The sequence below is a fragment of the Odontesthes bonariensis genome, chromosome 24, assembly GCF_027942865.1.
Source record: "Odontesthes bonariensis isolate fOdoBon6 chromosome 24, fOdoBon6.hap1, whole genome shotgun sequence".
Taxonomy (NCBI): Eukaryota; Metazoa; Chordata; class Actinopteri; order Atheriniformes; family Atherinopsidae; genus Odontesthes; species Odontesthes bonariensis.
In genome coordinates this window covers 12987982-13000823 of record NC_134529.1, presented here as the reverse complement: position 1 = coordinate 13000823, position 12842 = coordinate 12987982, and the positions used below count along the sequence as shown (strand labels likewise).

The 12842-nt window shown below is 40.1% G+C and overlaps 1 protein-coding gene across 1 annotated transcript; it reads left to right on the top strand.

The window, feature by feature from the left end:
- Positions 1-89: 89 nt before the first annotated feature.
- epm2a (EPM2A glucan phosphatase, laforin) lies at positions 90-9109 on the top strand. Its single transcript, XM_075459009.1, has 4 exons — positions 90-453; positions 1439-1613; positions 4738-4982; positions 5601-9109. Exons 1-4 carry the CDS (start codon positions 207-209, stop codon positions 5882-5884), a joined length of 951 nt encoding a protein of 316 aa, XP_075315124.1. The 5' UTR covers positions 90-206; the 3' UTR covers positions 5885-9109.
- The last annotated feature ends 3733 nt before the right edge of the window (positions 9110-12842 follow it).

Below are 12842 nucleotides of genomic sequence, written 5' to 3'. Positions count from 1 at the left end.
GGGTTAGAATTAAAGGAGGCATTCTGAAATGGTTCCCCGGGATTTTGAGAGAGTGGGACCTCTTTTTTTCCCAACACGTCTTTGCTGACCACCCAAAGCAAGACCTGATTATATTTAGAGTGCAACTGAAGATTTAAAAACAGGCGCTGTAACCCGGTCTATAAAAACAAAAACTACCTAGTAAGGACAAGTAAAAAGCTGCGACAATGTTATTCAGATTTGGCGTCATTCTCACTCCGGAGTCCTCGGACGTGGAAGTTCTAGTTTTGGGCTCGCGTGAGGAAATGGGCCACTGGGACCCGAACAGAGCCGTGCAGATGAAAGCCTCGCGCGTCCTGCCGTCACCGGACGAGCCTTGTCTGTGGACCTGCGACGTGCAGCTGGCGGAGCCGTTCAGAGATACATTGTGGTTCAAATTCATCCAAAGAGTCAGAGGCAACTTTATCTGGGAAGGTATGCAGCTTCACCGAATGAAGCGGATGCAGTCACCCACGACTTCACCGAGATTTAATGAAATTCTCATCTAAGGTGTCAACGTTTGATGGCAGAGAAAAAAAAAATGATATAAAAAGTCCGCCATGTTTGATGTAATGCAAGCCTACAGCCACATGATGGCGGCAAAGACCATGATTACCCTCCAGAATTACTTTAAATCTTTAAAGTAACTTTAAAGTGCTACAACATCCTATGTTAAAGGTCCAATAATGAGAAATAGCCTAACTTAGAGTGTTATATTCCACTATTATTTGGTTACATGGGTTGTTTCATTCACATGTAAGCGACATTTTGATGTTGTAGCGTGTAAAGGTGACAGAAACTCTTTATACTGCTGTATTGCCCACGACGGAGTTTTTATTAAAGGGGAACTGCGGTATTTTCAACATTAAGCCTCTTTTCTGAGTCGTCTGCAATGTTTTAGAACCCCCCTCACCGCTTTTTTTTTGTTTGACATTTTGTACTGGATGTTCGTTGATATTACTCCGCCACCGCTAAGAAAATAGTGCGAGCATGAACGAGCTGCCAAATAAAACACGACAGAAGCAACTTTTCGCCATGAAATTTGATATGGATTACCAGTGCACACCAGTAACCACTCCGGTGAGTTGATGATTTTGAAAACGGACGTTTATTGTGCTTTTACGGACCTTTCTAGACATGCGCATGAGTTCCCATTCTGAAGCAGGTTGAGAAGAATCAAAATTAGGCAAATACCGGAGACAGCAGTAAACATCAAAAAAGCGGTGAGGGGGGTTCTAAAACATTGCAGACGACTCAGAAAAGAGGCTTAATGTTGAAAATACCGCAGTTCTCCTTTAAGGGAAATAATGATTTGGGTCCCTCTAGTTCATTAGAAAAAAGATCGACATGTCTGTCCCACAGGAGTTTTTAGGTGAATTTACACACTTACCCTAAGAAAGGTTTTCTCTTTTGTCACCAGGCAGCGGCCCGAGCCATGACAGGTGTTGTTCATATGACGAAAGGAACGTAGTGGATGGGGTGCACTGCCACCCGATTGGTCATTGGATAGAGAAGACAGGTCACACGGATGAGATGAGACATACTACCAGCTTTTACTTCAGGGTGGCAGGTCAGAAGGCCATACATTGCTCCAGGTAACACAGTGTATTAAAAGCAGTCTGCATGATGGTGTAGTGTGCCTTGCCCTCTCATCATTTGTTTGAAAAATCATTAGACGATAAGGCTAGACATGCAAATTTATTAACTAAATCGCTTGCGTCTTTGTGATCTTTCTTCTAACCATTAGCTGCTTCCCCTGTCTTCATGCTAAGCAAAGCTCAGTGGTGACTGAAGTAGCTTGTGCTTCGCTACAGACATGAGGTGGGATGGGGGTAGGTCTTTTCAGGGAACTCTTAGAAATTGAGTGAATTAAACATGCCCTCTGAAATATTAACCAATTTTACAAAGAGGGGTTTCTTTGGGATATGCAGTCATTTGGACAATGTATTCTTTACTTCGTTTCCAAATTGCCAGTGTACTCACTGCCTAATGATACAAAAAAGAAAGGATTGAGGTCCAATTCATTTCCATGCCTCAGTGCGATCATTTATGTGGTTGAAGCATTCGTTTCTGTCACGCTGCTTTAAATAAGTAGTTTACAGTGTAAAGAAAGATGGGAAACATTGGCAAACAGGTACACAAAGTGCACTGTTTTTCCATTTTTTTCAGGTTTTCGCCATCAAGACATAATAAGTAACCATCTGGTCCTCACCAGGTCTTGAAATGAGGCAAATAAAACCTTCGATGAACAACAACACATGATGTTACACTGTGTCATGATTTGTCTTACAAAAACTAAGGCATGGTCCTGAAGCAATGTGCGAAAAAACAAAGCATCTCGCGTGATTTAATGGATTGTAGAACCACCCCTAGCAGTAATAACTTGAAGTGATCCTTTTGGTTAAGAAGTTAGCAGTCTCGCACATTGCTGTGGAGGAATATTTTGTCCAGTCATCTTTGCAACCGACTCCAAAAACAAACTCTAATCAGTCGGCTAGAGGTCTGGACTGTGACGGGACCATTGCAGCACTTTGATTCTTTGGTTTTTCAGACATTCTGTCCGAATAATTGTGTTAAAAAGAGATGTTGAGGTTGAGGCAGCTCACACCTTCTCAGTTTTAGGTTTGGCTAAAATCTGTTGGATTCCAGGTTTAGTCGCTACATTACAGTTTGTCTATTTTCTCATCAAAACGAATTTTTATCTAACTTTTATCACAGACCCTACAGTAGCATCCTTAATGCTTTTTAGTATCTACCACTCTGCTTATAAAACCGTTTCAGATGTTTCTGGAGGTTTTGTGAACCCAGCACTATTTCAACAACTTTAAAAGAACCTTGACGTTTTAGGTTCAACGTTGGGCCACGTGAAAAATGCTCTTGGGAAAGCCAACTTTCCTTTGCACTAAAGGAAAAATGCTGGAAATCAATATTAATTAGCTGTGATCTTGAGGGCCTCCAGCAGTGTTGCCTTAACCTATTCAGACGTGGGGCTTTGTTTAAAAAAGGCATTTCAAAAACCTGACCTGTGCTTGAAAAGAAAAGGCCACTGTGTATTGAAAATGATGACTCTGTGACATAGCCATTTCTTCAAGCCTGAAATATAGAAGCCTGTATCACAATATACATTTATATCATCATATTTAATTAAATGTAGAGTTTAAATTATACACACTTATTGCAATCAACTCTGGCTTCCTCCCACCATCCAAAAAAAAATATGCATTTTAGGTTCTAAATTACCCCAAGGAGTGAGTCTGAGTGTGCATAGTTCATTAATGATCTCTCTCCTCTCGCCTGACTATATTTGATGACCAAAACTTGTTGAATGAAATGAAAAGACATCCCTGTGTAACAACCATAATGGTTGTTAAAAACCACAACTGAATGAAAAATGCATCTACACTGTTGTTAGACAAAGTGATTTTCTCACCTCAGGTCAGTCCCAGATGCGGGGTTACAAAAAGAGCGGTCTGTCATTATGTTTGGCCGTTTTATACCCCGGTACCCTTTGGTGGAACTGCCTTATAGGCTATAGTACACATTTGTCAAACCAACTGCCGCAGCTTCAGCAGCATCGGCAGCTTGCTTTGGAGGACTACAATAGATGACATGCGTCAAAACAAGTAGAGTTAGCTTTTATGAAAACAACCAGAACGGATGGTTTGGAGGGTGAATGTTTGTATTTGAATGTTTGCAGAAATCTACACTTTGGTCCAGAATCGACCCATGCATGCCCTGTTTTTGCAGGGCACAGGCTGAGTGCCATGGCATGGCAGGCACAGCAGAAATGAGCCCCCAATCCCTGAGGCAGTGAGCACATAACTTGCATAAGAATGAGCAGGGTTGGCTGGAGCAAACGGGTTTTAATTTGTGTCCAAAAGACCTTACAAGGCTTATGTCAAGGACCCGTGCTCAGTAGGAAGCACAGTGCCTCTGCAACATGGCTATTAATAGACTATCAGTCCATGTGGCCCAAAGTATCACGCGGTCATCACAGTAAGTCATTATGAGATTCACTCTTTTACAGGTAACTCATCTGTCGTGCTCACATTAAGAGGAGGATTATGCAACCAGTGACCTTGTATCTTTTTCATTCGAACAGATTGATGTGTTTGTTATATGGTTTGAATCAGCATTGAAAATCAAATCGGAACAGCCAAACTCTTTGAGAAAATAGTATGTCTCTGCTCCGTCAAATGGTTTTGTTAAGCTCTTATTGAAAAAGAAGAGAATAAGAGCAGTGCACGTGGTTTGCATGGATACGGTGAGAAGTGTTTGTGTTCAGCCCAAGAAGAGTTGATTTAGTGACGATGAAGCTGTTCTTCAGCAGCGTAGTTTTTATGGTAAAAAAGCAAAAAAACAGAACAATATAAGTGTGATGATAACAGAATGGTGAGATGCAGTGTCACTGTGGGACATCAAAGATCGACAGTGTTCTTCCTGTCTTTTACGTGTCACTCCCTCTGGTTGTTGACTTGATGCATACCGATGAACACTAAATGGAGTATGTCTCAGACCATAGCAGCCCGGAAGAAAGTTAGAAAGACAGGAGGTCAATAAAACATCAGGGCTGTGAGAGATGGAGTGAGAAGGGTGAGAAAAGGATAATAGAGGGTAAAACATTTGGTTTATGAGTGACTTGACTTGCTAAAGTCTTCTTTCATCCTATGTGTCTTCAAGGAGGTGAATGATAAATCGATCCCTGTTTACTGACCCTAGGGTGCTGCCACGTGTCTGGCTGGGCAGTTGCCCTCGACAGGTGGAGCATGTGACGATAAAGATGAAGCACGAATTGGGCATCACTGCAGTCATGAACTTCCAGAATGAGTGGGACGTGGTGAACAACTCCCATGGCTGCAGGCGCAACTCTGATGAGGCCATGACCCCGGAGACCATGACGCACTTATACAAAGACTGTGGCCTTGTGTATGTGTGGATACCCACACCTGACATGAGTACGGAAGGTGAGGACGGTCGCACATTTCAGTCACGGCGCTATTTCTTTAGAACAAAAGTCAGCAACCCTGTTACCAAAGAAGTTTGGATGCTTTGTAATGTGCAAATAAAACCTAAATGCAATGAAGAAAAAACATGTTCTCACCTCGTCTGAAAACACTTTTTTCAGTAAAATATCGTAAGCGTACGGGAGCTGAGGCAGTTGCTGTACTTTTCAAAGCAAACGGTTCTCTCATTTTCACTTGATGTATGATTGCAGCTAAATAAACAGTTCAGGGCCATCCTTCTTCTATTTTTGTTTAGTAATGCTTCAAATGTCTTCAGTGGGGGACCCAGTTCAGACCCAGACTCGTGCTGCTGAAATATGGGCAGAATATAGTTCCCTTTGCTGTTGATCGGAATCAGTTGGACTTCCTAGTCTTATTAGTCTTATTGGATATTTTTCATTCTATTTGTTTTTCTATCCAAGCATACATTTTGCGCCATTGAGTATGTACTTCAATCATTGCCATGCTGGTGGTCTACTCAATGACTAAATCTAATCCAGAAGCAATTGGCAGGGCATAACACCACAGACTAAGTAGAGAAACCAGATGTTGTTGAAATGTTTCTGTCTTGCTCTGCAGGTCGGATCAGGATGCTTCCCCAGGCCGTTTTCTTGCTTCGTGGCCTCCTGGAGAATGGTCACACAGTCTATGTTCACTGTAACGCTGGAGTCGGCAGATCCACGGCAGCTGTGTGCGGCCTGCTCATGTACGTCCTCGGCTGGTCCCTGAGGAAGGTGCAGTACTTTGTTGCAGCAAAGAGGCCGGCAGTCTACATAGATGAGGAAGCTCTCGTCCAAGCTCAAGCAGACTTCGTTCAGAAGTTTGGCCGGTTGCGATCGCCCATCTCTGACTCCGAGGCATGACGGCCGAGTGCGCTTCTCTTCAGATGTGAAGTAGAAATACTGCACTTATAGAAAAAAGTAAATGTATGGTCAGTAAGAAAGGTGATAGAAGGTGCAAATAACACAATTCAAATAAATGAACTGTTCTTCTGCTTAGAGCTAATGTATGTAAATGATCCACTTCTGCTGAGTGGCTCTCAAAATGTGGTTGATCCCCAAGTATCTGCAGAGACTTTGGCTGGCTGCCAGAATGTCTGTTGCTAGCAATTAATCTTACGATGATGTGTTAGCTTTTAACTCTTGCCATTTACCCCACACAATTCTAAATTGTGGATACTGTCATTTTCAGCGTATGCCCGCAGTGGTGTTTAGAAAGACCTTTCCTTTTGGCCTTTTTGGTAGTAGCAATCAATAAACAGAGGTGACATTTTGAAAAGGCACCTTTTAGCTGAGACACTGAACTGCGGTGAATACCAGCAACATGAAGAAAAACAAATACCACTATATTTACGAAAAAAAAGAAAGCTTGCATCATACAAGGTGTGATTTCATCATGTCAGAGGTAAAGGAAGCGGGCAAACATTTAGAGGAACATTAATTCTGCTCCTCTTTCCACTGCTGTGTCCCCTCCAATATGCTGTGCTCATCAGTAGACGACTACTCCTTAGTTCTTGATGCATGCTGGTGTATCACTTTAGATAATCTCTTGTTTAATTTCAGTGGGGAAAAAAAGGCCTTTTCCTTTTTTTCCTATTTTGGGGAGAAGGGTTTTGATGCTGCATGATAATGGCACCTCTAGCCAAGGAAACAAATCTATTCCTAAACCTGTCAGCAGGGACTCCCCTTCTCTGTCAGAGGTATTTGGCTTCCAGACATCAAGGAATAGAGCTGTCTCTCACAGAGCTTGATAGCTTTTCATCTTTTATTTAGCTGACAGATGCCATCTCCTAAATAACAGAGGCAGCATCCTTCCCGGACCTCTTTCTTGCATACACAATAGCCCATTAAGGCACGGAGCATTCTTTGTTGAATATTTCAAATCCTTTTCGACTAGATTCTTACTAAGAGAGAATTTTTTTGTTACGTCTCGTTTAAGAAATTTAGCAACTCGCTGTGTAGAGACTCAGAACTTGTTTCCTCAAGAAAAAAAACCCTCATAATACGTCATTACTTTTGAGTGAGTCCCTGCACTGCATGTCACAGGGAATGGGTGGGTGGATAGAGCCGTTCTCCTGTGCTAGCAGAGGCAAATCATCTTGCTTTTTCTCGTTCAGTTACAGACTGGAGCGAAATATGTGTTGTTGTTTTGTTTTGTTTTTTTCCTTCCTTGTTTTAAAGATACAGTACTGATATGAAGAAATTGTTGGACGTCTATGCGTTTGTGGGCATTATTGACAACTTTCACAGTCTGAGCGAGAAAATTTGACCGAACAGATCAGGCTTCAATAATACTTGTTTGCATTGTTTTCCAACTGAAACCTCGCTCCTGGACATCTTGTTTAGCTTGGGAATTTCTGTAATAAGCAGGCTACAAAGAAAAAAAAAAAACATTTGCAGACAAAACATTAAAATGGCATCAAGTAGAAGGACCTAGTGAACTGGTTTGACAGGTAATACAAATATTCTTTTCTAAAGCATTAGAGAACTTGACACTGATCATTAGGCTCCCCTTAGGGTTGAGGGATACAACCTCACTGTCATAAAAACATGCACACATGTACAGCCATGTGTGTGTGAGAATAGGTTGTCATGCGCAGGATGTCGGCAAAGACACCTTCAGAGGCCACTAAAAATGTTAAGCAACAGACTAAGGTAAGGTGTTACAGGACCTAAGAGAATTAAGAGTGCATATTTTTAGATACTATGATATGGACATACACACGGACAAAAAGACAATGATAAACTTACAAAAAAGGTTATATTTCATCTTTAGTACATGTTATTTTAACTACATTTTTGAAGTATTTGAATGTGGTGGTATGTATAAAATCGGTGTATGTGTGACATGACTCGCATTGTTTGTATTGCAGTGCTTTGTATGGCAAAGGAGCAGTGAACCTTTCTTCCAAGGCTTTGGTGTGAAAATTGCAAGAACGGACCAACATTTGTATGGAAGAAGAACTTCTGTGTGAGTGAATCTGAAACAGAACTGAGATGGCTAACCAAGCTTTCATTTGTGAGGCAGCAGCAATAACAATAAGGCTTTGAAATTTATGTTTCAATCTTATGAATAAAATGACACGGATCGTGAGCATTTCCAGCTGGGAAACGGAGCGCAAAGGTAAACGTCTGAAGTACATAAACATATTTAATTTCTTTTATTATAGGAATCAACCACAGCTTCAATCTCCTCTGATTTACAGTCTACGCAGAGCAGAGTGAAAAAAGAAAAGTTTAATGATCGCATTCTTTTCATGATGTGAAACCCGCATGTCAGCAACTTCACCAACAGGGCCAAAATCAAATGCGACAGAACAAGAGGGCTAATTATCTAATCAGTTGTTACTCACACACTGCAACAATGAACCCAACTCTGCTGCGGTCTGTCATCCTGTTTTTTCTCTCAGCTCTCTCCAGCACTAAAATTCAATCTTATGTTTATTTTTGTCGCATGTCTTGCTCATACAATTCTGTCTTGGGTCTCTTATGGCATGAGTGTCTGATTCATTCATTCATTTTGATTTTATTATAACAAGCACGCATTGGTATCTAGTTGTTGGCACATGATGCGGTATCATAAAGCACGATGGTGTGATGCCAGGCTGGAAACAAAGTTGTGAGCTGCAGGATCTCAAGGCAGTTTCAGGCCCGAGAATGAACATAATGAAAGTCAGTGTAAGAAGAGTCTAAAGCACATAAATTTAAGATTCATACACTTCTCTGGTACTGCTTTAAAACACCTCCAGGTATTTAGTGGATAATAATGAGAGCGATGGGTTAAGTTTGAGAACATTCTAAATTCCCACATGATATCCTGAGTATTTTCATATTCTAACAACAAACGATACATTTTTTCACACTGTTCTATGTGCTATCCATTGATTACTTTTTCAAGTGATCAGCTCAGATACTTGTGTCACAGTCCCAAGCACAGAGAAGTCAAGAAGATGGAAGCAAAATGGCAAATTCTGCGACCAGAAAATATTGCCAAGTTGGCAAAAGAACAACTTAAGACAGTCTAAAATATCAGATATTAATCTTAGCAGCAAGGAACACTGAAATATCTTAGACATCTCTGGTATTGTTGTCAGCTTCACAAACAGTATTTCAGAGAGAAGCTTTCAGACTTGTGAAAAATAATCTGATGATAAACTGTCTAGAAAACCTAAACTGTACCACTGCTGGAAAATAAAATATCACTGGATGAAAGAATCAGTCTAACTGGTTATCAAGAATAACTGTATATCCTCTCAAGTTGCTTTAATCAACTCATTGTCACTGCAAAGCTTGCAAGCATAAATGCTTTTCTGCAATTCTTCAATTTTGCAACTGCTTCTGTTGTAACTTGGTCTGTGAGGCTGCATTAATATAAGAGCTGGTGGTATGGTTTCAGGTAGCTTAGATAAAAAGAAAAGTAAATCTAAATGTGCCTGCAAGAACGGACTCGAAATTATTTGAATTCTAATAAGGATATTGATTAATTTATGTGTTAATTAGATACAATTTTCACTGTGTAGAGACAGTGCAAATCAAACTGCAGACACTCTGGGTTCAAAGACTAATAGTCTGTATAGTATATTGCTGTTTTAATTCTCATCTGATTTCAGTAACAAGATGGATGCTTGCCCATTAAATATCTTTCTGCTTTATTTTGCACATCTGAGTTTAAGATGGGGAAAAAGACAGAAGGAAAAGGGATTATCTATTGCTGTCTTTATTTGATAGAGATATTATTATGAACAGCTTAATAGAGTTCTGTCCAATAAGACCTTAAGTGACCTGAGGACATGCTATTTTGAACGTGAACCTTGAAACATTTGTCAGCAGTCTATTAGCTTAAACACTGTGCACAATGCACTTAGTAAAGGTACAGTCAATATCTAACACTTCTTCGCCTGCACAAGAAATCCAACAACTCACACAAATTATTTATATTAATGACTTCAGTCCACATACTGCTGTACAAATGACTTAAAAGATTCCCGCTTTAGCTATTTGCTTGATCTATAAAGTCTGTGTGTTCAAAGATCAAGTAATTAAGATTGTCCTTCAGTATGCTTGTGTGCAGAACTGCAGCCAGCCAGTGTTGACATGGGATCCTCCAAAACCACCAGACAGCATTTTTCACCACATTTTCCTTCTCTTGCAGAGGCATTTAATAGAAAAAGTATAGAGAGAAGTTACTTAGAGGTTCAAACAAGTTAATTTCATCATTTGGTCCAAGATGAGCCCATAATGAGGCGAGAGCAGACTTCTAACATCTGACTTATATATAAAGATTTGAAAGCTGTAACTCATAGTGCTGAGTCACAGAGAGGCAATTTGAGGGATTTTCTAAACATCTGTTAAGGTGGTCCACTGGCCAAGTGAATTTTACTGCATTCTTTGCAGCACGAGTCATTGCACAGGCAGCTGGTGGCAGTGCCCTGGTGATACTCAATAAAATCCAGCCTTTTGTCCTAGGAGGAACATAACAATGACTAGGCTAATATATGCACACTAAACAATTTTCATAAGAACTGTGTAAATACACTCTAAAAATAGTTTATTCCTGTTCTGCATCAATACACACGCAGTTCATTTCCAAGCCATTCAATGGGCTTATGACCTTTACCCACTGGGTACTTAATTACATTTTTTCTATCAAGAACCCTGATGAGATATGTGAGAAGGACAATATGCAACTATTCTCACTGATAATTTGTATTTGTAGATATACCACAGACTTCTCGAATACCAGAAAAATGGGTGTATTTAATTTGTTATTCACACAGCATATGGAGACAAGCATGGAAAACTTACCCATTGCTCTGTTTTCGATAACAAAACGGATATAAAAAAAAAAGAAATGCTCATACATTAATGATACTTCGAGATTCTTATTCTCATTAGGACACTGATAGAAAAATATATGGCACAGAGGATCCTGAACACGAACTCTACTCATGAAGCACGACTACAACGTTTACCATGTTACATGCAATAATAAAAAAATGAATAAAGCTCCTTTTCTTTACGAATCTTTTCCATAACGTTTTCAGACATTTACAATGCCAATCTGTGCCTCTGAGTTGCAAACACAAGCATTTTGCCACTGCACCTTTTAAACGGTTGCTGGTCATGCCGTAATCGATCAGTACGGGTCTGACTAAAAGGTTTTTCTGCCCATCAATAATTTACACCCAAATACCAAGAAATATAGGGAGCCAGTGAAAAAATCCTGATATTCTTTTTTAATGGTCTAGCTTTCAGTTAGATCAGGTAGAAAGGTAGTCTTATGAGATTTCTCTTAATGACACCTGGCGTAATTTTCCACAGATGAATGGGTGTATTTAAAATTCATGATTCGGTGGCTAGACAGTTGCTCAGTTGGATTTTAAATAGCTTTGGCTGATAAATGCAGCCTTGTGTATGAGTTTGAACAAGATTAATCTATGTCACGCACAGACTGCTTATGTTCTCATTACATGCATGTCTGGTGGAAGTAATGGCACCAGACTGCAGTTCATTGTTGCTGGACCACAAAGAAACTTATAATTTCATTACACAGTTTCATGCAAAACAGATGATTGTACATGGATGTAATTATTACCTCCATTAATGTCGCTTGAGCAGGGCACTCAGTCTCAGTACATTAGTGTTCATCACAGAATAAGAAGGATGGGTGGGTGAGGAAAAATAAGAAATGTATGACGTAAGTCATTCGCTCCGACAAGTTGCCACAACAGGCAGCCACTATGAGACTGTACCAATTGGCTTTAGGTAAAATCCATTTTTGCTGTCAATATCGCAATTGTTCTGTCCATCCTCTACAACGCCCCTGCCATTGATCAGTGTCAGCAGGACACATTCTAATGGCCACAGGGGAGGGTGTCTCCAAACTGCCAGTGTTGTGCACATCCCCTGATCAAAACACTATATCAGTAGGTATCAGCTATCATAAGATGTTACCATAATAGTATGGCATTACGCAGGATTAGAGAGGGGCCATCAGGCATCAAGCTCAGCTGAGACGGACAGTTTTTACAGGTAAACACTGGGTTCAATAACCTTAGACTTGGCTAATAGAGATATCTCTTAAATCAATAAATCCCATCTGTTACCTGCTGTGGGTCAATGTGCACACAGCCCTGCCAGGCCTCTAAATTTCTACCCTACTCTAAATAATGATCTAAAGTCACGCTGGCACCTCATTTTGGGTAGTTATGATCCGTGTTTACTGACAAATTAATGAATTGATGAAGTTATTATTTTTTCAGTTGCAAACAACGGGCAATTATGAAATCACCTAGAGTAAGTCTGAGTTCCACTTAAAGTTCTACTAAAATGAAAATGGCAATTTGAGCATCAAAAAAAGTATTCTTGTGTGAGTTGGCCCATTAACTGCAAGCTTCTTGCTTTCCATTACTGCAAAATATTTTCATTATGTAAAATCATTTCATTGTTGTGGATGGGAACCTAAACTGCCCTTAGTTGACGAGTACAATGCGCTTTTCACATTAAGTGGGTTCGTGTTTTGATTTGCCTTTCAAATTTCACATCTACTGGCTTAGTCGTGTTCTAATCAGACTAAAAGGGTTTTGATTCGAATATGAATTGAAGTTTTAGGAGCCCCCGAAACTGTGCAGGGCTTCCTTTTTTTTTCTTCCAAAATACTGCGGCGAAGAGCTACAGCATGATAAATAAACCGAAATGACAACAAGTCTTTGCCTTAGATAGCTGGAGTTAGCTTACAAATGAATTGCTGTCAAATAGCCTCTTACTTACATCCAATTTAAGATTCAACTTGTAGTCATGTTTAATAAAAACAGTCATCCTG